The sequence below is a fragment of the Podospora anserina genome, chromosome 1, assembly GCF_000226545.1.
Source record: "Podospora anserina S mat+ genomic DNA chromosome 1, supercontig 2".
Lineage (NCBI taxonomy): Eukaryota > Fungi > Ascomycota > Sordariomycetes > Sordariales > Podosporaceae > Podospora > Podospora anserina.
The window spans coordinates 612279-639352 of NW_001914855.1; the positions used below are offsets into that span (position 1 = coordinate 612279).

The 27074-nt window shown below is 51.8% G+C and overlaps 7 protein-coding genes across 7 annotated transcripts, besides 2 other annotated features; 4 read left to right on the plus strand and 3 right to left on the minus strand.

Moving 5' to 3' along the window:
* Positions 1-5055: 5055 nt before the first annotated feature.
* PODANS_1_10640 (uncharacterized protein) lies at positions 5056-6474 on the plus strand (the record flags this gene model as incomplete). The annotated part of the gene is made up of 1 exon (XM_001908691.1): positions 5056-6474. One exon carries the CDS (start codon positions 5056-5058, stop codon positions 6472-6474), a length of 1419 nt encoding a protein of 472 aa, XP_001908726.1.
* A 610-nt stretch (positions 6475-7084) lies between these two features.
* Positions 7085-7221: a sequence feature (rRNA 5S).
* Positions 7222-7271: 50 nt separating this feature from the next.
* Positions 7272-7396: a sequence feature (rRNA 5S).
* A 188-nt stretch (positions 7397-7584) lies between these two features.
* PODANS_1_10650 (uncharacterized protein) lies at positions 7585-7934 on the minus strand (the record flags this gene model as incomplete). The annotated part of the gene is made up of 2 exons (XM_001908692.1): positions 7585-7748; positions 7808-7934. The coding sequence occupies 2 exons, from the start codon at positions 7932-7934 to the stop codon at positions 7585-7587; spliced, it is 291 nt and encodes a 96-aa protein (XP_001908727.1).
* Positions 7935-16428: 8494 nt separating this feature from the next.
* Positions 16429-17928, plus strand: PODANS_1_10660 (uncharacterized protein; the record flags this gene model as incomplete). The annotated part of the gene is made up of 3 exons (XM_001908693.1): positions 16429-16858; positions 16931-17248; positions 17303-17928. The coding sequence occupies 3 exons, from the start codon at positions 16429-16431 to the stop codon at positions 17926-17928; spliced, it is 1374 nt and encodes a 457-aa protein (XP_001908728.1).
* Positions 17929-21341: 3413 nt separating this feature from the next.
* On the minus strand, positions 21342-22427 carry PODANS_1_10670 (uncharacterized protein; the record flags this gene model as incomplete). The annotated part of the gene is made up of 3 exons (XM_001908694.1): positions 21342-21750; positions 22273-22349; positions 22410-22427. The coding sequence occupies 3 exons, from the start codon at positions 22425-22427 to the stop codon at positions 21342-21344; spliced, it is 504 nt and encodes a 167-aa protein (XP_001908729.1).
* A 1028-nt stretch (positions 22428-23455) lies between these two features.
* On the plus strand, positions 23456-24157 carry PODANS_1_10680 (uncharacterized protein; the record flags this gene model as incomplete). Its single annotated transcript, XM_001908695.1, has 3 exons — positions 23456-23803; positions 23903-24024; positions 24091-24157. 3 exons carry the CDS (start codon positions 23456-23458, stop codon positions 24155-24157), a joined length of 537 nt encoding a protein of 178 aa, XP_001908730.1.
* Positions 24158-24481: 324 nt separating this feature from the next.
* On the minus strand, positions 24482-25592 carry PODANS_1_10690 (uncharacterized protein; the record flags this gene model as incomplete). The annotated part of the gene is made up of 2 exons (XM_001908696.1): positions 24482-25369; positions 25425-25592. The coding sequence occupies 2 exons, from the start codon at positions 25590-25592 to the stop codon at positions 24482-24484; spliced, it is 1056 nt and encodes a 351-aa protein (XP_001908731.1).
* A 322-nt stretch (positions 25593-25914) lies between these two features.
* On the plus strand, positions 25915-26999 carry PODANS_1_10700 (uncharacterized protein; the record flags this gene model as incomplete). Its single annotated transcript, XM_001908697.1, has 2 exons — positions 25915-26270; positions 26321-26999. 2 exons carry the CDS (start codon positions 25915-25917, stop codon positions 26997-26999), a joined length of 1035 nt encoding a protein of 344 aa, XP_001908732.1.
* Positions 27000-27074: the final 75 nt, after the last annotated feature.

Sequence of the window (27074 nt, forward strand, 5' to 3'; positions counted from 1 at the left end):
AAGTGATGTGCTATGAGTATGATGGGGAGTGTGTTGGGACTTGAGCAGCGTCTTTCTGCTCTCTTCGGTCATCGAGGCAATGCGTTGGTACTGCCGGGGAGTACAGGGACATGTTTCTCACCTAGCTACCTATATTACCTAGGTAATACCCAAGCTATCTAGTTGCTTCAGAGAGGAGGGATTCGAAGGAATAGGTGTGTAGATTTGCAGACGAGCAGTCTCCTTCTAATGTCTAGGATGACGATAGTGCATGGCGGTATGGGTTGATCTTTTTTCTTCGCACTTTGTAAGAGAGAACATGCACGGAGCCCCTTAATTATCTTGCCAACATCCCCCCTTTAATATAAGATTTAACTATATTTGGAAGCATAATTATTGAGGGTTGAAAGGTATTTAATAGACTCTAAAAGATAGTTAAAAGACGATATAAGGTACTTAAGAGGCCTGGAAAGATAGTTAAGAGGCCTTGAAAGATGGTTAATAGGGCTTAAAAGATAGTTTAAGGGCTTTAAAAGATAGTTCGAAGGCCATTAAAGATAAATCAAACGCTTATTATTTTTCCCTAAAAGCATTTTATTACATTATATTATAGGAAAGGTAAGTCAATAGGTAGGCAAGGGAGCACTAATAAGATCAATAAGGGGCCCCCTCAAGGTTCTCTCCTTTTTAAATAAGAGGCGGGTTTCATTATTTGGGAGGGGAACTCACGGATGGGGTGCTGGTGTTGATGTAAAAGAATGGAAGTCCAGTAGTCGAAAAGAAAACAGGGACGAGGGCAGTGCTGCTAGTAAGAGTATAGATCTACCATAGATAACTGCTCGGGACGCCGAGTACTTCTCTTTAAGAGCTCAATAATGGGTGATGCAGGGGTTGTGACCGTTGAGCGATCTGGGGGGGTGATTGGAGTTGCTGTTGGAAGGAAGTTGGGGTTAAGAGGTGAGGGCTGTGAGGCGAGAGTGAGATGTGAAAAGATAGCTTTTGCCAACATGAGTGGAGAGTGAAGAGAAATTTCCGTGTCAAAGCATGATCTATACCGAGGCACTTGCTTCTGAACGACCGATGGTGTTTTTGCTGAGTCCTGGGTGAGGTGAGGTTTCGATCTGTGTAAGTGGGTTAGGGTTGTGGGTCAGGATATCAGCTTGGGTGAGCTATGTCAGGGAAAGGAAATATGAAAGAAACGTCCTTCAAGACGTATGTTGGAAAGCACTGAAACTTTTCATTAGCACTTGTCTTGACAGTGATACCAAATCTCATGATGGCTCCGAAGCTGCTCGGCTTGCTCTACCTACACGTGGTGCGCAAAATTGTTCCAAGAGTGATACTGTTCCACATCCGATAGTGAGGCAATAATTCATCATGAAAAAAAAGAAAACAGAAGCCTCATTGTTGCGAGACTGGACCTTGAGATGCTCATTGGTTCCAGTGGCCATCCCTTGAGCGGAACTGGCCCCGCGTCAACTGCGCTTCGACCGCGGCGGCGGCAGTATCCGACATTTCCTGAGCCGGCAAGGAACCCGTATCGGATCGTGAGGCTGTGGCACATCGGACCGGAAGCCTTGGTGTCTCCTCGGCTCCATGTGAGCTTGACGATGAGAGGCAGGTACCTTGCCTGATCGCCTGATCGACTGATGAAGCGGGTGATGGCTAGAGGATTTGTTGACTGGATTCCCGGTTTGCTACCCCAGCTATGCTAGTGGTGGCCTTCAAGGTGCTCGCAGACCTCCAAAAACTTGATGATATGCAAGCGAGCCCTGGCAGGCTGAACGCTGGGGAGGTTTGGGGGTGTTGCTAACTTTTTTGGGGAAGCCGGCAGTTCTTTCCGGGGGTTCCTGGCGGCGATCATTTTTTTAGTGGGGCTACCCGCTGCGGGTTCATGCTGAAGAAACCCGCTGTGGGGTTGTCGACCTGGGTTCCCGGTGTAGCATGGTTACAACCTCATCAATTGAGATGTCGACTGGCAGCGGTGATGTTCAGGCACGGAAAGCCATAGCAGCTGTGCAACCTGCCGCGGGAGCGCATTAATTCTCCTGATATTGGGATCGATGACGAGGCATCCAGTGAAGAGCTCGAGGTGAGTGGGAGGGAGGAGGGATCGAGGTTCCAGGGTGTGGTTGGCTGCCGTTGGTGTTACATCGAATGCAGTGCTGATCAATGTCTCAGTCTCAGCTGTTTTTTTCCTTGTGAAAACCCTCCTCGGATCTGGACTACCAGCGTTGCTGGCGACTCATGATGGACATCTTCTTTCTTTTGCTCTTGTCGCAATCATCATGATGGTATCCGACGCTGTGGTAGTGGCCATGCTCAGCAATAATACCCCGGGAAGAGGCTGGGGTGATTAGCTCCGAGGATTGGCCGGCCAAGGAGCCTTTGACAAACGACAGTCTTGATCTGAGAGTTGTCGGTCAGTAGCTAAGTACACAACTACAGTACAGTACTAGTGAGCCATTGGAACTGACTTGATCAAGATAGATAGTTAGGAGTCGAGGTGGAGTCATGAACACACCCTGTATTCGGCCGAGAGAAACCTTATCGTCGGGACTCTCGTAATCTTTGCCAGGGTGCTTTCCAGGCGCCTGGTCTGCCATCCTCAAGTATGTAGAGACCGAGCCTTGCTTGACCGACGACTGCCGAGTTTCCCTGGAGAGATATCTTCAGAAGTCAATGGAACCTAGCTGTCGATCTACACCATCAATGCCCTTTCGGTCAGGTCACGGTTCACGCTAGGTTACCACCGGTGCGGACAAAAAGCATCTTGGCTGGTCTGGCGATCCTGCCGGCAGCTGCGATCTCTTGGATGGTGGGGCTGCAGACTAGTGTATGATATCGTAGACTGGAGCTAACATCCTCAACAGATAGACCCCACGACGAGCGACACGCATACGTACACGCAGCCCAATGAGGAGATCTACCGCAAACGACCAGTCGTGGCGTTCTGTCATCTTGGAATCCAGCTGCCAACTGCAACCCTCAACACCACCCTCCTCTTCCGAAAGGAGAAAAGGCCTCCTGCAACATCAACCCATGTTGCCCTTTTGATCTCATATCGGCGACCGTCACGTCCCCGGGTGCAGTTGGAACCCTGCCTTCTTCTCAAAGCGGTCAACTGATGGCAAGAATCGAGGTGAATCCGGTCGCTCTCCAAACTGCCGTTGTCCCTCGGTCACAGTTGGTTAGGGCGAACTCGTACCCTGCAGGTAATACTTGAAGAAGCGCTTACACTCGATGACCAATGGTCTCTCAAGACCAGGATGGCTCTTACTACACCTCCCTGTGATATTGACTGGATACATATCCTGGGGTCGTCGTCCGGTTTCCGAGCAATCTCTTTGCAGATCAGGCCAGCCAATCCGCTCTTGTGGTCCCGCAGCCGGCTCAGTTGCTTTAGTCACCTCTACCGTCACCGTGATGGTTCAGCTGAGACATCGCAACGCTCTCAATGCCCGCCAAACGGGAGGGATATGATCTGTGGCCAAGCATCAAGATTGTACATTCATGTCCCGAGGGTATTCAGCGAGGGGCTGTGCCGTGAGGGTGTTTAGCACTCTGGACTGTTGTATATTGGAATCAGAGACGAACTACCGACTACGCACAAGACCTTTGATCGCCATCTGTTGGGTTGTTCGCCGCAGCATCATGATCAAAATCCGTTCCAACCACGCTCCCCAGCTTACCACATGCGCTGATAACGTGGCGAGCCATGAAGCACCCGCAGCCAACTGCATACGTTGGAAGGACAGGGTCTAACGAGACAGGATGTCAACCCCTCTGCTGGGACTCGCGCCGTATCCCCGTGTTCACGTTTCTTCAGCAAAGAGAGACAATTCTGCAAGATCCGCTGACAGGATGTTGCACGTTGGAACACAGCCGCTCGGGGACCTCCTGTCAATATTCTGCAACCCTTCTATCCTGTCCCATCGGCGATCCTTTGAGACATCTAGATGTTCCCTCGGTCTGGTGTCCAGCTATTTCCAGTGAATCTAGGTGACTGGAGTGCTCCAGAATTGCCGTGAATGGAGCAGTATCGAAGAAACAACCGCCTAGAATAAGACTCAGTAGTATTCTACATGCGGAGGTGGTCTATCCCACTGCTCCCTTGTTACGACTGGCTATCACCCAGGTTCTTCGCCGGTCTTGGTGTAGAATAGTGCCTGTCGAGCCCCCCCACACCGATTCCACTCCATTTCCCCCGGTCCTACCAACACCCCCTGCCCACCTGGACGGAGTAGGAGGGTGGGATGATGACCGGTCAACGACCAACGGTGATGACCATCTTGCCCTCCAAGTGCGCCGGCACCGCCACCGATTCACCCGGGAACACCCACCCATAGCGAGCGTTTGGCCTTCTCCTTGTTACGCAAGCTGTCAAGCTCAAGAGATAACCTATCGGATGGTGTATCGTCTCGGCTGTCGTGTCGCCCCGGCAGAGGTGGGCATCTTCGGGTGGGAGATCAACATGAACTCGGAGAAACTTTACATGGCACTATCAGGGGGTGTACAAATATTTAAAGGGTTGATCTCGTCCTCGTCCCCCACACTAGGTCAGGCACACGTCCAACCAACTTCTCTTTCACCATCATAGTGTGAATTTCGTCATTATGGCTCGTCCTGGTATTCTTTTGCGCTTTTCTGAGAGGAGGCACCGTAGGGGTTCGAGCCTCAACGGACATATCAAGCCGGCGGACGCCACCAGTCCAGTCACTACACCAACACCTAGACCAGTCACACGAGAAAAATCCTGGAAGCATCGGTCTTTGGGGTCTATCACATGTAAGTAGATACTCGAGTAGGCCATGTCTGGTCTGTCTATACTAACAGCTACCCACCACAGCCATCTTCCATGGGCACAGCCAGGCGCCACAGAATGTCTATGAAAAGCCTGTTGAGGTTATCAGACAAGAGGAGTACCCTCACATGAACAATGGTGAGCTCCCACGAAGAATCTTGTCCATTCTTCGCCATCTCAAGACGACCAACTAACATAAACTAGGAACCTACCTCGACCACTCGGGCACAACCATCTACGCCGCCTCAACGGTGACCCGCTTCTCCCACAAAATGCTCAACAATCTCTACGGCAACCCCCATTCAGAAAACAAGCCGGCCAAAGTTTCAGGAGACATGGTCGACGAGATCCGCCTCAAGGCGTTGCGCTTCCTCGGCGCAGACCCGGAGCACTTTGACCTGGTCTTCACCGCCAACGCCACGGCCGCTATCAAGCTCGTGGCGGACTCGTTCCGGGATCTGGCCGAGCAGACGCGCTCCGGCTCTTTTTGGTATGGCTACCACAGGGATGCTCATACGTCTCTTGTTGGCGTGAGGGAGTTCACCCGCAACGGCGAGCACCACGTCTTTGCGCACGATCAGGAGGTGGAAGCCTGGCTTGAGCACCCTGGGGCTTACCACAGGGCGATTGACAGGGTGAGCAGCCTGGGCTTGTTCGCCTGGCCGGGCCAGTCGAATTTGACGGGGAGGAGACTGCCGCTCGAGTGGGCTGGGCGGGTTAGGAGATTGAGGGAGATTCAAGGGACGTACACGCTACTGGATGCGGCCGCGCTGGCGATGACATGTGATATGACGCGGGTGTTTGGTGACCCGTCTCAAGCACCGGATTTCACTTGTGTGAGCTTTTACAAGATATTTGGCTTTCCGGATCTTGGGGGGTTGATTGTCAGGAAGGACTCGGGGCATATCTTGACGTTGAGGAAGTATTTTGGGGGAGGGACGGTTACCATGGTGAAGACGTTGGGTGGTGGGCCGGTGTGGCATATTTCCAAGGGGGCGGAGATGACGGAGGAGGGGGGGTTGCATGATGGGTTGGAGGATGGGACGTTGCCGTTTCATAGTATTTTGGCGCTGGGGGAGGCGATTGAGGTGCAGAGGGATTTGTATGGGAATATGGAGAATGTGTCGAGGCATGTGACGGGGTTGGTGGTGAGGTTGTATGAGGGGTTGAGGGGGTTGAGGCATGGGAATGGGGGGGAGGTGGTGAGGGTTTATGAGGAGGGGGGTGAGGAGGTGACGGGGTATGGGGATTCGAGGAGGCAGGGGGGGACGGTGGCGTTTAATGTTTTTGGGGAGGATGGGGGGGTGGTGAGTTATGATCGAGTGGAGGGATTGGCGAACGAGAGGGGGATTTATGTTAGGAGTGGTGGTGAGTTTTATCTCAGGGGAGGTTTGGGGAAGAAGGATGCTAACATTGATCTAGGGATTTGTTGTCCTGGTGGGATTTTTACTGCGTTGCAGTATGAGCCGTGGCAGTTGAATAGAGCCAAATCGGCTGGGCATCGGTGTGGTGAGTCTACTATGAAACTTCTCGCCATGTTGGACATGCTGACACTCTTCACAACAGGTCCCCATGGTTTAGGTGTAATCAATGATCTCCCGACAGGGTACATCTCCCCCTCCCTTTTGCACCTTCTTTCCACGATACTAACAACACCTCCAGCGTCGTACGAGCGAGCCTCGGAGCAATGAGCACAACCAAAGATGTCGACACACTCATCGAGTTCCTACGAGAGATGTTTGTCACTCCGACTACAACACGAAAACGAGGTCACAGCCGCAAGAACAGCAACAGTAGCACTATCAGCAACTCTTCTGTAGGGTCTGTAGGGTCAGTAGCGTTTGAGCCCAAGCCTGCTGAGACGTTTGCGGTACAGGCGCCTCCACGGGTTACTTCGGGGTGCTGCTCCCTTTCATGACGGTAGTTTGGTAGGCTCTTGGTTTGGTTGGAATGGTTGTATATTTGGGGTGTCAGGTTGGTTAGGATGGGTTGGTACATATGGTGAATGGATGGGTCGGTTGGGTGGGTTTTGGTGGTTTACTTGTCGTTTATGGATACGGAAGGGTAATTGTTGAATACCATGTTCTGTTTCCCATCACCTCTCTCCCATGTGCACAAAGCTCCTGCAATCTAATACCTGAAATCGCGGCCTTGATGCCAACAAGCTTTTGTCCCGCAATGAAAGGTCAGGTAGTCTGATGATCATCGAGATCCGAGGAGAAGTGCTTCACCGTGGCAATCTTCCCCTCAAAGACTGAGACCATGTCAAAAAGGATAACCAACAACGCAGCGGTTGTGAGAAAAAATAACATACAACACCGAGGATTCCCCAGTGGTCACCCACCTGAGTACTGGTTCGGCCCTCAGCTGTTTGACTCGGGCAGAGCGGACGGGATGCCGTATTTTCAGCTGGGTATGGTCGTATGTGACGGTTTGGGTCAGGAGATGGGTTCATGTGTGGACAATGAGACTGAGGCAAAAAACAGGAAAAATACATACAACACCGAGGATTCCCCAGTGGTCACCCACCTGAGTACTGATTCGGCCCTCAGCTGTTTGACTCGGGCAGAGCGGACGGGATGCCGTATTTTCAGCTGGGTATGGTCGTATGTGCTAGTTCAAGCAGGTAATTGAAAATAAGGGCCACTGGCCACAAGTGAAGACACTAAGCGGCTTGGGTTGTAGAAGGGCATGAATGGGACAGCAGGAAAGGACATGATACTTTTGTTTTATTGAGATCCCATGTGCAACTCGGAAGTCCTAAGTCAAGGTCTCATGAGCGAGCGGACTTTGAACTGTGTCTAGACTACTGTGCAAGCGTGATTACTATCTTGACATGCGTCCTCTTGTTTTAATTTAGAAGACATCCATCTCTTCTCACACACCTCGGCTTGGGGTGAACGCTTCCGCCCTCGACGTAAATGCGTGTTGAATGTTTGACATTTGTATGTTTTTTGGCTTTTCACTAAGTGGCGATCAATCTATGTGTGGGGTTTCGCTGTATTTTATTGTCATGTATCGTACTTGAGGAGCATTGAGGTTTCGTAAGTAGCTTGAAAGACGCAGTTTGATGTCGAATTCTAGTTGGTGAAGAAAGTGATATAGCTTTTAGTGGATCGACTTTCAGGGGATCTGACGCCCTGTCCTTCATGGTTGATTACATATGTGTTGAGAGGGTGTAACTATCACATGGGGAAGAGCATCTGGTTGTTCGAGGGATTGAGCTGTAGGCCGTATTTTGGTGTGAACTTCTAAATATGAACTATACTCCATTGCTCTACAATGCTAACGAAATGGTGGTGGTCACAAACCGGCCTTGCCGAACTTCAGTTTCGTTGTTGTGCCTTACCTATTGAGCAAGATAATTATGTAGGTTCAGCTGCAATCCTTTCAGAGGTAAGTGCGATCCTTCACTGCAACTCTAAATAGGTGGTTACATCAGATCGCACAGTATGATGTCAAGATCGCCGTCAATCTCAATAACGTTGTCAATCCCTTGATCGTAAAACCCTCTCTCCAGGAATAGCATCAATTCCACCCACGAATCTCATCAACTCTGATGTTGTTTACTTACAGCCTCCCGGGTAGGTGACGTGACCAGCTCCCTCATTCTCACATTTATTGCACAAGCATACACACCCCCTTTGCCACCTCCCTCTCCTCAACCGCTCCAGTCAACAAAACACATTTCCATGAAGAATTTCAATTTGAGCTTGCTTAAACGATCCCCCAAACTATTGTTTTGGCTTCAGATTTTGTAGCTATTTCCAGATGTGCAATTTGTCAACAAGGTCTATATATATACCAACCTGATGTTACATCCAATTCCTTTCCATTCACAACCCCCCTTACCCCCCTTCCCCAAGTTACATGCAGCAGCAGCAATAATTTAGACAACATAGCAAAGTGTGCATCTATCGTTAACCAGGATTCACAAATAGATCCCACCAACCAGTACCAATTTGCAAATGAATGTTGCATTTCAGCAGCTCAGCTAGCAAGTTGATCATTGGTTTTTGCATGATTGTGATGACCGATGACGGAGGGTTTCTTCCTCTCTGCTTTTTCTCCATGTCATGATTCCACGGCGTCGAGCAAGATTTGCTTCTTCCTAAAATCTCCCTGCATCAAAAGGTGCGATTTGTTGAGCCTATCCCCACCAACCAGCTCCTAGCCTTTCACACATCAAAAAAGAAAAAAAGTAAACAAACACCCACATATTTGGCTGAACCATGAACCCGGAAACAAGGCCATCCGAGCAGATCACTCCGCCTAGATTTGAGATGGTCAAATGTGAAAAGTGACAGAAAACCGTTTTCTTGTGTGTTGGGCTGAAAAGCCAAAAAAAAAAAAAAAAAAAAAAAAAAAAAAAAGGAAGCATAGTCGATCTGTTCGCTTGTGGGAAAGAAAAGGCGCCACGAGATGTCTGAGTTTGTGACAGTTGTCTAGGCCCACTTGACTCGACAAAGTTTGAAAGACATCTTGTCTCGGAAGGGATGTGTCAAAAGGCTAGAAGGTGGCCTTCTCGTTCTTACAAAGGTTGGTAGTGTCTATAGTCTGTCCTGTAATCATAACGATGGCCAGAGAGGTATTGAAATCACCATGTCGGGAATGCCCGCGGGCGGGATCCGGCCCGGATCAGAGACATGCGATACTGCATGCAATCCCAGCTTAATATGTCGTCCAGGGAATATCCCTACCACAATGAGCTGTCCAGCATATGCAAGTCTGAGAGGCCCTCTCTTGCTTGTCAGCCCCCCTTGATAGTCGACGTCAAGATATTCCCGCTTCGAGAGTCCATACCGGCACTCCGAGAACAACAAGACCAAAGAAGAAAAGACTCGCTGCCCAGTGGAGTGTAGTTAATCGGATCCACACAGGATTATGGGTAGCATTCCGCAGGTGCTAGCACACGCCTGGCAAGGCAACATCAACCACCTCTCGCTTCTGCTCGATCGGTTCGAAATGCCGCCGAATGTCCCTCCGAGAAAGCCCACTCGGTACTGCTTTGATATCGAAGCCAAAAGGAGAGCGCAAAAAGCAGCGCCGTTGGGCAGCGTTCCATTAACAAACCCGAAAGCTGCGATGGAGAGATGCAATGTAACGGACTTCGCACGAACACCCCAAGTGCATGTGCGGGATTTCCCTCGAGGGCATCCTCTCACCCCGTTGCAAATCCCGCAAAGATGGTTGATGGCGGATGGCGGGTTTGGGACAGTTCGTGCGTGTGCCGTCTTGGAACGGCAAGGAAATCCAGCCATGTCGTTGTGGCGGCCAACGGTTGAGCCTCAGAAGCGGACCGTTTTGGTGGAACCGTGGGGAACCGGGACAGTTGGATTGATATTGCCCTTCATTTGTCATTGAGCCTGGCTGGAAGCAAAAGATGAGGCACTGTGCATTTGATCAGCTAACGTCTTGTCGATGGTTTGTTGTTTGCCCGCACGCTTCTCATTCGCCCACATGATTGACAAGAGAGGGATGACGATATACCAAGATGAGATCAGATGGAAGGGTGAGGTGCTGCGAGACCCCTGATCACAGAACGGGCCGACCACCGCATTTTGCCAGAATGCAGTACCACTTTCACCTACTCTGGGGCTTCGGTCATTCTCGACACAAGCAGTAAAAAAACACACTTATCTCGGGTTTTTGGCTAAAAGAAGATCAAACACTCAGAGGGGTTGCGTTCTCGTCTCGACCCACGGCTCACCGTTGTGGCACGACTTTTTGGCATCCATAGACTCTTGGACTAGACAGACCGGTCAGAAAACTAGATTATAACGATATAATAATGTCTATGCAGATATTGCATTGACTATTGCAGACGTGCTTACGGAGAGGTGCGACAATCGGGCCAGAACTTTCCATCAAGGAAGCTGTTCCGAAGACCCGAGACGGAGCGAATCCTGAATCCGTAGGTAGATAATGCAGATTCTGCCCTGATGATACTCTGGCTTGCTGATATTCCATGATGTTTTGTGGAAGCGAGCCGGCTACGACTTGACAGAACCCGCGGCAACGGCTCTTTCGCTCCGCTCTTGCTTGCAGTCCAACGGCTTCTTGTTGTTGCAAGCCGCTGACCGTTGCGATGAGGGTCGATTGACGAGAGATTTTGTTGGGCCATCTACGGCATCCGAATCGGACCCTGAAGGAATTAGCGACCCATCGCGTCTGTTTGATGTGATAGAGGCACATGCTTTGGCAAGCAGATGCCAAGATTTGATCTCCCTCAGAGTGCTCTGGATATGCTCCCCTTTCATATCGTCAAAGTGTGCAGGCTAATTCACGTGTTGAGGAAGAGAGAAGAGGGTAATCTATCCAAGACCAACATGAGAACAGCCTTGGTTAGAGTGGCTGTAGGTTTGAAACTTGGGCGTCGAAGGAGCCGGCAGCAGGCAGAATCTGGTTTTCGAGTCAGAGTGGGTGAAATTTCGCTGTTGTTTCCAGTTTCAATATCCCGGAGGAGTGGTTGGTAACACCAAGCTGGCCAGTGTCGCATTGGCTGTGACTTGGGAGGAGAGAAGAGAAATTCGAGGGGAGTGAATTGTCATCACTGGCTGCATGGGTCGAGTTAGTGGCTCGTCACTGCTCGTATGATGGCTTCGCTCCTTCGTCAGTGGTCGGGCTGCCATATGGTGGAAAAAAAATAGGACCTGAAGTGAGCGGCGTCGTGGGGTGGTTATCTGTGCGACATCAGTCTATGGCGCTTTGGAGCGCGCTAGCTGCCAGTGTGGCTGGCGGGTAACAACGGGTGCTATCCAAAAGAGGGAGCGACCATTGCCGATCGCCAGCCCGGCTTTCTTGTCCCTCACCTCTGACCAAGCCATCTGATAATCTCCCCGCCATGAATGTGGGGTAGTGGGATGTGTAGGAGTCGCAAATTTCCCAGCATTTCCATGCTTGTGAGGGGACAAACAGGGAGCACTGGAAAAGCAAGTGTCAGCGTCTACACACCACCCCAATCGGCGTTTGATCGCCCGAGCCTGACATCATCGGAGCTTCCGACACAGGACCTCCAAAGCAATCTGTGATCGACGATTCTGCACTCAGAGCTATGGCGTATTCGTATGCGCATTTCGGCCTTGTCAGATCTCGTTCATCCCATGTCAGAAGGCCTTGGAGCAGCACAACCCTGGAGATCCTTCTCCTCGGCTTGACTGTTGAGTTCCCGCGTTCGTCGGACCGCTTTGTCGGCTGGTCCACTGTGTCGGGCGTGTTTTGGATCCACGTGGGTGTTTGCGGGACGAGAGTTGACAGCTCCATTTCGTGATGGCCGGTTTTGGTGATGGGCAGCGCAATGTCATGTTGAGGTGAAGGCGGCGTGCGTGCAAGGTAAGGTAGGGTTGCATGATCGGAAAGTGGGGATCCAAGTGGCTTGAAGCACGACATCAAAAATGTAGCCGGCATTTTGCCAGCTCCCATTCCACTGAGAGTGTCCCAACACATGCCCGCCTCAGGCCTGCTTGCTTCCATGCTTGCTCTCTGCTGAGGTGCTGGAGGGTGCGGTGCCAGAAATGAAAGGGTTGCTGCCAGTATGCGCCAAACCCGAGCTCCCTCAATACCACTATGATCATCAGCTTTCGTCCGAAGTCGCCTCCTCGGAGCGAGGTTGCATGCAAGGTACCCGACACTAGTACCTGAGCAGCTGCCAAAGCAACCCTGAAAGCCTGGTTTTGTCTGCTCAGAGAGATTGCTCAGTACGTCGCATGACGGCGCTTAGAGGTCCCCCTATCTCCGATGCCAACAGGAAACGTCAGAGGTCAGACGCCTGCCTACTTGCTTTGAAGCTTGACAACCCTTGATGGCGATCACGTTCTGGAAGCCCACAAGGAACACGCGCGGCCAACAAGCAAGCTCCGTTGGGCCGAAGTCGAGGCAACGGGAGCGAACAAAGAAGGAGAATAACCAACTTCTTCCAAACAGCCATATCACCTGCGACAATAAAAGAAAGAAACTCTCGCAACCATCACCACGAGAGAGCTCAGGAAAAAATGGAATGATAACGTCCAATTACGGTCCGGAGCGTAACCAGTGATGGAGAGAGCGCTTAGCCTAATCAGGGATTACGAGGCAGGGACAGGGGAGGTTGCGATCCAGCGCGTGGACCTGTAAGAGGTCTCGATACGTGATCCTTGACAATTATTACACATTTGCCCAGGGGTAACAGACCTGCCTTGACTTGACTCGGCAGGGGGGGGGGGGGGTGCATTCATTTTTGACACTCTCACTGACAGCACCATGAACTTCCATGAAGCAGCCAGGGGCCTCAGCTATTCTACGCTGCCGTGAAGAAAATGATTAGCCCTCCCCTGGCTTGACTGGGCAGGGGGGGGGGGGGGTGGCATTCATTTTGACAACTTTCACTGACAGCACCATGAACTTCCAGGAAGCAGCCAGGGGCCTCAGCTATTCTACGCTGCCGTGGAAGAAAATGATTGATGTTGCTTTCATCCAACGCTATACTGTCACTGCAAGATGGACCTGTCTGGCAGCGGTCCCGCGGCATACATTCCGGGCTTCTTCTTGATCGCCTTCCGCGCCGGCTCCTCAGATTCCAAGATCGGATCTTCCTCCATGGGGTCGCTCCCGGCCGAATGCCACCCTTTTGCGCATGAACCACTGACAACCCTGGGCCAGACTGCCAGAATACTACCACTTCTCGAGAGGGACGAACAAAGAAACCAGCACGCCCCCCAAATCCGACCCTTGAGCGATGAGGCGTCGTCGTGGTCAAAGCCGTCGCTCCGCTACAACGATACTACACCCCCCCTATACTTGGCCCTCCTATAGATGCTCATTGCCGTACCACATCAACAATGCGGTACGCGACTGCGTATCTGAGACGACGGGTATCGACAAGATGGCTGTCAAAGCTGCCCAGCCGGGCACCGGATTGGCAGGGCAGTTGGAGGATCGGGCCTACCTTGGTACCCGTACATACTAACCAACTTGGGGATCAACGGAAGAACTGGGGGCATCTCCACCGAAGCTTGGTAGAAGCTGGCAAGGAAGAATTGGACCTTCTTCTTTCCGGAGAGCCAAATGCTGGAAACGGTGTTTCAGGCTTTGGCAATGATCAAAGGATGAATTAGCCCGGAGGCCCCTGGGAGAGGGAGGGGACAGCATATCCATTTTTCCAAGTTAGCCTCTCTCGCATGGAGCAGCGCTCAGTTGAAGCCGATTGAATGAATCTAACGCCCACACCTATTAGATTTTTTTTTCTCCGAATTTTTGCTAAGGTAGGTATTCTGCCATCCAGACACTGGCAGTTGTCGGTGTTTGGCAGCTCCTGCAGGTTGCACGGTCGGTACCTTCCTTGTCCGGCTGCTCTCATTGTGACTCCGAGTGCCGTCGTTCCTGGCGGCAGCTGCAGAAGAATAAAGAGAGGTTTCAACAACAAGTGAAGGCGCAACCTTCTCCATTAATATGTGCTCTTTGCCCGGGTCTCGCCACTGCCTTAACACTGAACCCCTCCCCTTTCCCCCATGTCCATGTCCAACTTCCACATCACGGGCAGTCTCCAGAACGACTTTGTCTCCAATATAACTCGACGAACTTCCTTTTCCCTGAATCAACCTCGGCCAGTCAGCAGGAGTCCAGTCCTCGGCTACCGTTCCCACAAATCTTCGAGACCCCTTCCTGACATCTGCCTCGTCGTTCCGCACTCGGCTGGCTTCCCGGAACCCGCGTCTGACACCACCAGAAGGGACACTTTCTTTGCCACCTTCTTTTCGCATAGCCAACCGCACCAGACACCAGCTTGGGTCTTCTGGGGAACCCGGTCACCGGTGAAGCAATAACGAAGAACAAGAAGAAGGAAAAAAAGAAAGAAAAAAAGGCAAAGTCACCTACAGGGAACAGCGCCGTGAAGCAGGTCAACCTAGCCGCAGCCTTCCGTCTACCTACCTCACCTACCTATGGCCCGTCCCTAGCGTGCAATACAAGCCTACCTACCTGCCACTGCCGGCAGCCATCAGCATCACCTCGATCCTGCTCGGCATCTTCCTCGTGGCACAGAAACTGCACTGGCTGCTGCTGCCGCCGCGCCATTTGTTATCAAACACCTCTTGGTTCTCGCGGGTACAAGGGGCTGAGATCTGCCAGCTGAATGGCCAAGATAGGACCACTGGTGGTGCTTATCCTGCAATCCGGCAATAGCAGCAAGCCAAACGATCATCCCTTGGTTCACCACTGCGAGCACGCCCTTTGGCCCAGCATCAGGAACGACCTGCTCCATTCCTGAAAAAGAAAAGACAAAGGCCAACATCTGCTTAGCGGATTACCTTAATTAGACAAGACCTGGAGTGATCACTTACCCTGTGCGGCTCATCATAGGCGCTGCAGGCACCTCACCTATTTCCCCACGGCCACCCACCACCAAGACAAAAAGCTCCCTCCTTTCCCAACCAGGAGCACGTCACAACCCACATGCCACTTGGAAGCCTCTGACATCTTCCATACCTTTCACACGCACACATCTCTCGCGCCCGACGGTCCCGATCTCGAATTCACTGTCGCCGTCGACTGCACTCACCAGCCAAAGCTGCCGGAACGTCGCACAGGAGCTTCCAAAAACAGCAACTGCGGGATTCCCTGCCCTGGCCACACTCAACCATACAACAGTACCTCGATCAGGTCAGGTACAAAAGTTTGGGGTGTGAGCCGTGTCTTCGACGCGGCCTACCAAACTCGCCTTGGGCGTCCGGTTCCATTCCAGCCAGCCAGCTCTCGCTTCGTTTCCTTCGTGCACTGCAGGAATCTCTCCACGCTGCAGCCAGCTGCGGACTTCCACTGGAAACCTCCTTCTCACGCCCCCTCCTCCTCCCCCCTTCTGCCCTTCCCGGGCACCCACCTACGACACGCGCATCTACCCTCACATCCACCTCCACCGCATTCACAACCACAACCATAACCACCCTCCAGACCGGCCGGCTACTCAGCCAGTCTGCCTCGGTCTTCCTGCAGCGCACTGTGGCTGCTGGCCATACTCTCGGCATCCACATATAGCCCGAGCTTTGCTTTGTCGTGTCAACCCTTGCAGGAACAAAAGCAAGAACAGTTGCTGTACTTGGCAGTTGAACGCTGCCGCTGCCTGACAGCTTCTTGGACGGATCAAGGCCACCACTCAGACCTGAAAGGGGTGTATTTTAATCGCCAGTCACATCGCTTGGATCTCCTTCGCCCCAGGCGCCGCCGACCACAAGATCAACACCTCCATTGGTCCGCATGCTACTCGCTACCTGTCAACCGTCCCGTTTTATCTGTATCGCCGCCAAACGCCGTGGCTCTTCTCCCTCCTTGGTCCGCCGTCATATCTGAATCAAAGGAGCCCATCACTTGTCTTTCCGTCCCGGACCGCAAACAAAGCCCTTGTCATTCGGCACCATCTTGGACACCAGAACCGCCCAGGCTCGAAAGCTTAACACTATGTCATAAGAGCCCCTTGGAGTCCAAATCAGCACAAGCCGTTTTGCAGTGAGGGTAGCTCGACATCGTTGCAATATCTGGCTTCTGGAACCTTGGTCGCGGACCCGCAAGTAATAATCCATTACCCGCTTGCCACCCGTTGTCTTGTCCGAAGCTCAAGACGACCCCGGTATCTCTCTGACCATTTCAGGCGCGAACCAGGGCAGCAGCTGTCGTACATGGCAGTCGTTGCTCCGCCACCCCTATTAAAATCGAAGTTGGACCTCTGGGAATCAAGCGAATCCGCTATACATCCTGCCGTACCACCTTCAGCGCCCATGACAGACATAATGTCATACCAATATCCGCCGCCGCCTCAAAACGGCGCTGACATGGACATGTCGCCATCGGGATACTATCCCAACTATTCAGTCTCTTCACACACATCATCAGGAATGGATTCGGGGGTCCCATCCAGAGACCGTTCAGACTCGATGAAAATCAAAAGGTCACTATCGACGCCGGCCGTCGGCCCATCTCCATCCCAGGCCCCGGCACCCCAATCCACGGCATCGCAGCAGTCGACAGCCCAAGGCCAGGACCCGCTTGGGCTGGCAGGAGAAAAGAGAAGAAACAAGCTTGGCTATCATCGGACATCAGTCGCATGTGGTAAGTCTCGCCCACTTGGAAGTTGTGAAGCTACCCTTGTGTGAGTATGGTGCTAAAAACAAGACGATTAAGGCCACTGCCGCCGGCGGAAGATTAGGTGTATACCTTCCCAAAACGACGTGCAGGGTCGATGCATGAACTGCATTCGACTCAAAAAGGACTGCAGTTTCTTCCCAGTAGATCAACAACCACCTCCAGACACGAGACAAAAGTCGGCGTCGAGGTCGTCTGTTGGACCCAAAATCGCTTCAGCCTCTTCATCGCCGGCCATGCAGAGTGGAATGCCGTCCGACATGCATGGACAACAGTCCTATTCCCAACTCACCATACCATCAATGCCTCCGCCGATGAAGCCAGCTGGCTCCGAAGCCTACACCCCTGATTCCAAGAGTAAGAAGAAACCCCGAAATCCAACCCGAGGACAACTTGCTGAAACTTCCAAAGTCCCTTCGAGCGCTTCGAGCTCTCGAGCGTACGATTATGGGCAGTCCGGGATAACAAACTGGATGGCAGATGCTAGCCCGAGCTCCTCTAAACCGAGCGACTTGAATACCAACTGGCGAACTTATCCGGCTGAATCCCCCATAACGCCGGCTTTTTCCCCATACACGCCACACGCACCGCCTCCATCCGCAACCTGGTCAACGCCCGTAGGCTCCGAGCCTGCTCGTGACGATCTGGCCTGGTCATCGTCGTACCCGGCGCCGCCACCCCGATCTTTGTCCTTTGGTGCCGAGAGCGTCTCGAGTCAAAGCCAGTACCCATCGATTTCGCATGTCAGCAACCACTCGAGTCGAGATTACAGTCGAAAAGCCAGCTCCATGTCTGCCGACATGTATCCTGCCCCCATCTCAACCGCAATTCCCGGCGTTGATACGACTCCCGGATCGACGCCAACTCATGGTCTGGCGCTTTCCGCTGGGGCTGCCCCATCATCTGCCTATGGAACCTGGCAGCAGCCATACCCATATTCCAAACCCAGTGATGGTTATGGGGGAGCGTGGGCATATCAAGAATCGGGGCATCCAGGAGATCAACATTCGACTGAGCACGCCTATTATGAGCGATAGAACCAGCGAATCTCATTATGTGGTGGATAGGCTGTGGTCTATGCTGAGCTTGTTGACCAGCACAAATGGTTGTGTGAAATTAGGCGGGCGGGATTTGGGATTGTGTGTGGCACTATTCGCCATTTCGACTGTCAGCCGCGGGGCTGCGCCTTGGTTTTATCGACAAAGTGCCATCCAGCTTCTCGCACACCTTCAACACTCTTCATGTCGCGGCTTTCGGGTCAGTCGGTGCGATTCCTGGAACTTCTCAAACAGGTTGTGCGCGATGCAAGTTCTTCAATCGGGAAGTTGGGTCTGAGCGCAAACCTTCTTTGGACGCCAAATCGGGCGACTTGCGACACACGACACACCACATGAGACCTCGGGTGTACCCATGAAAGGCTCTCCATCTGCAAGTTTTGAGCATACGACGAAAGATCGATGGCTTGTGACCCGATCACACGAAATGTGGCTGACAGCAAGGATGCGAACCGAGCGCCTTGTCCACCACAGTTCACCTCGTCGGCCTCCGCAGTCCCAACTTTAAGTCCGGCCGACAACGATCATGACGGGGCATATTTTTGATCAAACCAGGAGGCGATGGAAAGAGAGATTGGTGATTATTGACACAGAACCGAGTGAAGCAGCAGTTTACTCATCTTACCCCTTTTGATCAAGAAAAGACTTGGGCCAGTGTGATGATGATTGCCAACACCAGCTCGGCATATGACTCGTCATCACCAGATTCAGTAGCGCGATCCATAAAAGCCGGGCAACTATATATCAACGGGCCGTGTCGTGGAGCAGGCGGTAACCGGGCGGAACGGCACGGGACGGGAGACTGACGGGAGTGCCCACACCTTCATCTATCCGGTGAGAGCAGATGCTTCCGGGCTGGTCACACGGCGGTAAACCAGACACACCGGTTCGGCGCATTGCCCCAAGGTGGAAGGACGTTACACGAGAGAAAAAAAAGGGACGCCACGCGATGAACGTGGGGGGAACACTGGGGAATAATATGACTCGTCGACAACAGCACAAGTGCGGCCAACACACCTGGGTTAGAAATCGGAACCACGATCGGGGTGGTCAAATTGCATCTTTGAGGGCATTGGGAGAAGGTTGTGGAAAACAGATACATGGGGCATCAATCAGGGTCATGACTTTTTTTCTTGTTCTTTGTTCGCTTCTATTTTCGCGGATTTTACTGTGGTTTTGTTCTTTTTCATTTGTGTTTTTTGATATATGAGTTTTTATTTTCCGAGTTGAGACGCTGTCATTTGTATGATGGGACTAAATAGCGGGTTTGAGGTTATGGGGAAGGCAAATTTGATGTGGAAAGTGGAACATGGAAAATGGATGGGCTGTTTGTTTGTTGTTTACATATTATATATACATTCTGCTGCTAAACATGCAGTGGTGTTCTTCTGACGCCGAAGCGTTCTGCATCTTTTAGGTTGAATGGAACTGAAGATGTGTTTTATGTTGAGCTTTGTGTTTTGAATACCGCTGGGTTTATAGATGTGCAGATGGGAATGAGGTCAAACGGTGAATGACATGCCTCGAATGTGAGTGGATGTATATAGATGTCTTGAAGTTGTGGGTTGAGATGGAAAAGAGATGAATGCTAGATGAGTTTTTCTGCCGAGCAGTGAATTGGTTGTTGACAGACTCTCGAATATTTGCCAATGGTGAAGAGAATGATGTGTATTGTAGGCTGTTCAATATTTTATTCAAGTGACAGGATCAACAACCTATTATGAATCAGAATGATTCAAGCTACTCTTTTTTTTTTCTTTTTTTCGCAAGCCCGTCCCCCCTTTTTTCCCAACACTAACTGACTATAAGCTCAAAAGTCGACATAAACTTGATAGCGGTTTCTTTTGGTTGACTAGAGCTCCGTTGCAACTTCGGAGACATGGTTCAGTGTGTTTTTTTTTGTCTTCAATGGGGTAAGTAAGTAGCAACTGAATGAATCTATGGGACATTCATTGCGCTCTCATAGCAGTTGAGATGACTGGAAGAAAGTATAGACACATGTAGGTAAGGTAGGTAGGAGGTCGTGTATGATATGTATGCAGTAAAGCAGATACATATCACCTACTGTGCTCTATGGTGGAAAGGTGAAATAGGTATGCACACGCCCTTGCGAACCCAGAGAATGAGGCGCCATGGGAAAGGGTGTATACATCATCATGTACATTGTGTCAACTTGCAGAAGTCTTCGTCAAAGGGTCAGGTGAGTCAAGGTCAAAATTTGCGGTCTGACTTGTGGTAGAAAAGGTGAAATTGGAATGTATACATATATAGTAGTGCCAGTAATGTACTATCGAGTGCGCAAGGTGTCAGTGATAGGTTGGTAGATAACTTCAACAATACGTCCGGTAATATCGTAGCCTTGTAGGGATATGCCTGTCTGTTCCTCCATTCCAATGCTACGGGGTGTACTCCCATATTCAGTGACGGTTACAGTCATATCACACCGGTGTTCTATTGCAGCTAGTATACCAGCGTGCTATCGTAGAGTCCTATTCCCAGTGAACATCTGTGACATCGCCAAAAACTACACCCTCCCCCACACTTACAACTCCGTCCCCCGCTAGGATTCCCCAGACCCCGCGAATTTTTTGCGTCCGTTCGCCCTGCCGTGGACCCCACAACTTGGCGCGCCCCCCGGCCGCTTTGCTTCCCCCGCAAAACCCACTTTTCCGCCTGCCGCCGTCATTCCCGTCCGTGTAACGGCGCGCGACGCGGGCTGGGCGTGTGGTTCTGCCGTCTCTCGCACGGGAGTATCCAGTGTCTTTCTTGTCTTGTATGATCTGTGCCGTGTTTGTTCCCTCTTCATGCCAATCCACCTGTTCGTGTGCCTGCCGTCCCGTCCTTGTTCTTGCTGCCCTGAAACCGAAACTTCTCGTACCTTTCCAGATCCAAATCTGGGACTGATATTATAAATGTAAGCTGGTTATTGGTGGAAGTATCAAGGCTAAGAAAAAGACTCGCGCAGCACGTGCCGTAAATCGAATATAAAACCGGTACAGGTACATTGTCATTTCGTCGTATCCAACAAGAGGGGCCAGTTTGTTTCGCTGAAGGGAACGAGTGGACAAGTCGGGATGTAGCAGTGCAGGCACTCCAAAAGCAGCAGCAGTTCATGCCGGCAAGCCAACCTTCCGGTCTGTCGTGGTAGTTGAGGGCGCTTCGAGCCGAGCGCACGGCTGTTTGTATGTAGCCTTTCAAACGTACTTCATCCTCGATCAATGGACCCCGAACCATGTCATGGCCTCCTAGATTGACAGCCTTTGTCACCTTGACGATCCACCAAACTTCCCCAGTAACAACGAGCAGCCCCCAAGGAATTCCAATTTGGGTTGTCGGTCAGGAAGAGGTCTCGTCTTGATAATAGCTGTCCATTTTAAGAAGTGAAGTCGGAGCAATCAACCTGTGAGCTTCCACAACAACACCATCAACGCAACGTAGCACATGAAGCTCAACAAAACGAGCAACGCCACGCTGTTACCGCTGGTCCGGAATTTCTTCTTGACAACGAGGGTCCTTCTTCGCCCCCGTACGGTAAGGCCTGTTGGGGTTGCTGGATCGTTTTCTTCGCCGCTACTACTTTCGTCTTCGCTCTCGACCGAATCAAAGAACTGACGGTTGCCTTCGTACCGCCGGTAGATGGCGACTAGCATAATAGCCGTACCATAACAAGCGAATAAGGCTCCTATGGGGTAGAACTCCGAGGTGAAAATCTTGAGGATGACTAGCGCAAAGGAGAACTGTGATAGAGCCGTGCGCATATAGGCACCCTCAAAGGTTCGTTGGGCAGCGCGGATTTCCACCAGCCTGAACAAGTAAAGCGTGTGAGTAGACTGCCTCGTATGTGCATATGGTGTACGACAGAACTGCAGGGGAGTGTCCGAGATATGATCTAGATGGGGCAACTAGCCTGCGACCACACGCCTCGATCTGAACAACAAATGGTCTAGAGTAGGCGAGATCGTTCGGGCCCGCTACACGTTCCTACCCGTCAAAAATGCCCCGTGCCGTCTGTATGAAAAGACTTCCGCAAGTGCGGGGAACGGCAGAAGAAGAGGCGGCAGACACAAGCATGGTGGCGGCGTGCATATCACTGACAGGTCTCCACCAAGAAGGACCGATAATCATACCAAGATGGAAAGGCGGCAAGAAAAGGGGGGAGGCTGGATCGAAACAAGGACAATATGGTGACGAATCAGGGGCAGGTGAGGCGTCCAAGGTAAGGAGGTGTGTGAACAATTGGAAGCAAGGAGAAATAGAGGCTGAGGTGTTGGTCGTACAAGACCGGCACTTCGGAACGACATTGCGAAAGATGAGATCAAGACTCACTCTTGACTCGTCAGCACGACTGATCGTGCGCGGTGAAGACGCAGATGGAGTCGGTCCTGGGGGTAAGGATGGAGGGCCTATACATAGCAGACGTCAGTTATTGGTGCTATTCGGGGAGTGATGAGCGCGCGACGCACCTCGAGCATGGACGCCATGCTGAGCGGCTTGTGTTGGTGGTGCTGACTGAGGAATTGATAAGTGAAAGGGCAAGCTGCCCGACTTCGTTCGGGGCCGAATCTATTATTATGAGATTAAGCGTGCTGTAGCGCGGATGTGATGAGGTATGAGATGGATGAGAAGATGAATGATATCGTGGGCTGTGACTGTTGTTTGTTGAAGGTTGCTTCGGTCAGTGGGTCTTGCGTAATTTTGGGGCGGGTTGTGTTATTGTTAGCCTCAAAGCACGCATAACCCTAACCCGTAACAAGCTGGGCCCGCAGCATTCTCGCATACCTCACACAGGGAAGACAGTGAATGGTATGTTTAGAGCTCTGAGTAATTGAAAGAATATATGATTTTGAATGTCAATTGCAGTTTTGAGTGTAGTTAGCTATACAAACACTGGAGGCAAATAGAGCTGCCATCGTCACCCAGAACCTATGAAATCCATAGTGACATGGCTGGCTCCTGAGTACAACCTGTGTGTGGTTCTCTGACCATTTCCGATGATCATCAGACGCGAAATGTTACATGATCAATCTTGTAACACAGAATATCTTATAGAGGCTCGTAAAAATGGAGATTATCTCAAAGGTAAACCTGGACTCAAGACCTCTAGATAAGTAAAGCTCTCAAAGTGTCAGAATTACAGTCAAGAATCATCTGCTCACTGGAAGCAAGAACAGCTGTCCAATCATTTCACAGCATTTACACCAAAAATCCCAACCAATCAACTCACACCATTCTCACCTAGCGCAGCTCTACCACCCCTGCAACAGTGGCCCGTGCCTGATATCGATTGCAGGGTTCCCGCAGCACAGTGGAGCAGCCTTGTCGATTGAAGCTTCGTGGCCGCTTCATTCGAGAGAGAGCTCCCGAGCAGCTCGCGGGCGCAATCATCACCATTGAAACATTTCCCCATCGACGACGCCCTCCTCCACAAACTCACACTCACCCACCCAGTTCCCTCTTTTTCTTCAACAACAAACACCCACGCAGCTTGTACCCTCAAAAACAAGAAACAATGGCCCAAAAACGCAACAACGCCAACCGCGGCGTCTCGCCAAACCCAAAGACAGCCACCACCACCTCTTCCTCAACCACCACCGCCCCCCTCCCTCCAACCCCCAACCCTGCCGCTCCCATCCCAGGAAGCAGCAGACCAACATCCTCCCACTCCGCCACCACCACCTCAGCCAAAACCTCCGCCTCCGCGCCCGTCGCCCAGACCTGGGACAAGGTCGTCTCCAACCTGACAACCCACTACCAGAAATCCACACCCCAGCGGACGAAGCTGCTCGATGCGTTTATGGCCTTCTTGGTGGTGGTGGGGGTCCTGCAGTTTGTGTATTGTGTCTTGGCGGGGAATTACGTACGTTGACATCCAAACAATAATCTGGCTCTTATCCAGGGGGAGGCAGGGGGAGAGATCCCGGGTTGTATATGTTGCTAACATGTGGTATAACAACAGCCCTTCAACGCCTTCCTCTCCGGCTTCAGCGCGACAGTCGGGCAGTTTGTTCTCACCGCGTCGCTGCGCATTCAGACCACCGAGGCGAATAAGAAGGACTTTCCGGCGGTTTCTCCCGAGAGGTAAATGCATACATCACTGCTCATTTGACCCACGTTCAGGGGGCCAGGGGGCTAACATTGGAATAGGGCGTTTGCGGATTACGTCGTCTGCAGTTTAATCCTGCATTTCTTCTGCGTGAACTTTATCAACTAGATTTGCCGGTGAAAAGGGGAACGGGGAAAACAAAACCAAAGCGAGCGAGCGCAGATATTTGGAATCTTTTGGGCCAAAACTGGGGGCAGTGGTGAAATGTGGTGTTTTTTCTTCTTCGATTCATCTCTGTTTAACAATTGCTGTATTTTCTGTCTACGTTACTTCTTTTCACCGCGTGAGGAGTGTGCGGTTCATATACCACATCATACCGTCCCTGCTGTACAACAAAATTTACAGCAACAAGACAAGAATCAAGGCCAGACAGATAACTTTATATGATAAACAGGCAGGGCTGGTATAAACAAAATACACATTTCAAGATGTTCACTCTCCCTCCTTGGGTGGAGGTATGCTTCCAACCCTGGGCGGCCCTCCCATTGGTGGCCCTCCGGTTTTTGGGGGAGGTGGCAACGGTGAGGCAGTTCGACTTGGCGCGTTGTCCAATTCTCTGCTCTTCTTTTCCTGTTCCTTGAAGTAATCGTCCATGAGATTCGGTCCCGTATGGTGGCCCCTTTCCTTCTTTTTGCCTCGGGGTGGTGCAGTACCGCCTGTTGTTGGAGGCGGGCTAAGTAGTTGAGCCGGGACAAGAAAGTCTGCCGAGGAGGATGGAGGGGGAGGAGTAGCTGTGGTAGCCGCCGGAACAAAAGGTGAGAATGACCTTGGGGCAGCGCCGAACTGAGGGATGCCACCACCAGATTCACTGCCATCAAAGAGAGTCTCACCGGGAGCTTGAACTGGCTCGCTAAGAGGGGCAGGGATGCGATGTAGGGCGCCATAGCCGAGGACGCAGCCGAGAGCTCCCTCTCCTCCCCAGTCACGCGAGGGCTGGATGGTGACCTCGCGCGTGACGTTGTATTCGTTGTTGTAGACGTAGAGGCGGAGGGGGCGGCCGATGTGGTCTTCTACCAGCTCGGAGAGGCCGGATTCGCCGTGGAGGACGCCCTCGGGGGTGCCGAGGATGTAATCGCTGTAGGGGAGGAGGCCGGCGGCGTCGGCGGGGGAGTTGGCGGGGACGTCGAGGACGTGCCAGATGTTGGAGACGACGGAGAGCGGGGTCCATTGGAGGGTGAGGCCTAGGGAGGCGGTGTCGGCGGGGACAGGGACGTGGAGGGCGCGTGTGCGCTGGCCTTTGGCGGACCAGAGGCCGAGCATCACTGAGGAGCCGGCGCAGTTGCGGACTTCCTGGGCGAAGAGGGAGGGGTCGGAGGATTCCTGGGGATCAAGGTTAGTTGAAGAGGGGCGAGAAGGGGAGTTTGGGGGGAGGTACAATCATGCGCCCGTTGATGCCAACTACGTAGTCGAACCATGGCTCGATGGAGAGCTCGAGGTTGGTGTTGCGCAGGACTTGGAAGCCGAAACCGCTGTGGGTTTCTCTTGCCTGGGGAGGCGCATCACCGTCGAGACGGGATATGAATCGGTTGAGGGCGTTGAACATGTTTTGGGGGGGCTATGTGGTGGTTTGGAGGTTGGGTTGTCGTCGTTCTGAAGAGTGAAGCTGTCTCGAAGGCAGGCTTGGCATGAGCAATTGGACAGGGGTCCGGTAATGGATACGGTGGTGTTTATCGGTGACCCGCTCTTCACCTTGAGGGTGGGGCAGGTCTGAGCTTCTCTGAACTGCAAACGCTCATCCCTGTCTTGGCATCGAGTCTCATTGTGGTTTAAATTCTTGTAGAGTTCTTCTCATGGTCAATCCGGAAATTCTAGATGGAAATCACAAGCATCTTCCCAGACTCATTCTTGAATTCACATAATACATCATGGGCCAAGAACAGTCTGTGACTGAGCGCGACAAGGCGTCACCAAGTCCAAGTGTAGTGGTAGGCTCCACACTGCCGCGTTCACCAACCAAACACGCTGGAACAGCACTCAACACCAGAATTCAACCTCACACCAACAAGGTCACCAAGAAACGTCCTCAGAAAATCAGAAAAGATACGAGAGAGAGAAAAACGATCCCATTTGGCGGCATACCCATCCCTCACCGACCCCCATTTGAGCCAGAGCCCAAACAGACCGCCATGTCCATCATGAAACCCGTCGTTGGCAAACTGCCACTCACAGATGAATGTCTTCACTACGATGATGTGTGTGAGGTGCCGCAAAATCTTCAAAAGTAAGCCGCTCAACCCACCTACGTGATTCCACTTAACTAACTCTTCAAAGATATTTCCACCAGCGCTACTCAATATTCAAATTCTATGACTATGACATCCGCCTCACAAACGATGCTTGGTTTGGCATCACCCCAGAACCCCTAGCCTTGAGGCTCGCCAACGACCTGCCTTCACATCTCTACTCCACCCCACGGCGCACGACCATAGTTGACCTCTTTGGCGGTGCTGGCGGCAACACGATCGCCTTTGCCCTCTCAGAAAAATGGGAGCATGTCATCTCCATCGAGCGCGATGCCTCCACTCTCGCATGCGCCCAACACAACGCCGAGGTATACGGCGTCTCCGGATACATCACCTTTATCCATGGTGACTGCCTTGACTTTTTGGATCGTCTAAAGTATCACCCAGAAACACTGGATTTATCACTACGAGAAAAGTGCGATATGAGCCAGACCGTCCTGTTTGCATCGCCACCATGGGGAGGAGTGGACTATAAGGAGCAGGATGTGTTCGACCTGAGCACCATGGAGCCGTACAACCTCGAGGTACTACACAAGTCTTGCAGTCCTATGGAGCATGCTTTGTATTTGCCTAGGACGAGCGATTTGAGGCAGATTGCAAAGCTGGCTCCGAAAGGTGAGAAGATAGAAGTGGTGCAGTATTGTATGGATGGGGCGAGTAAAGCGATGGTTGCTTTGATCCCAGAGGCGACGCCGGAGTTGACTTGATTATTTCGGCAATTTGCTTCATTTAGATACTTTTAGACCATAGATACCCCCTCAAGCAAACAATATGCCTCCCCA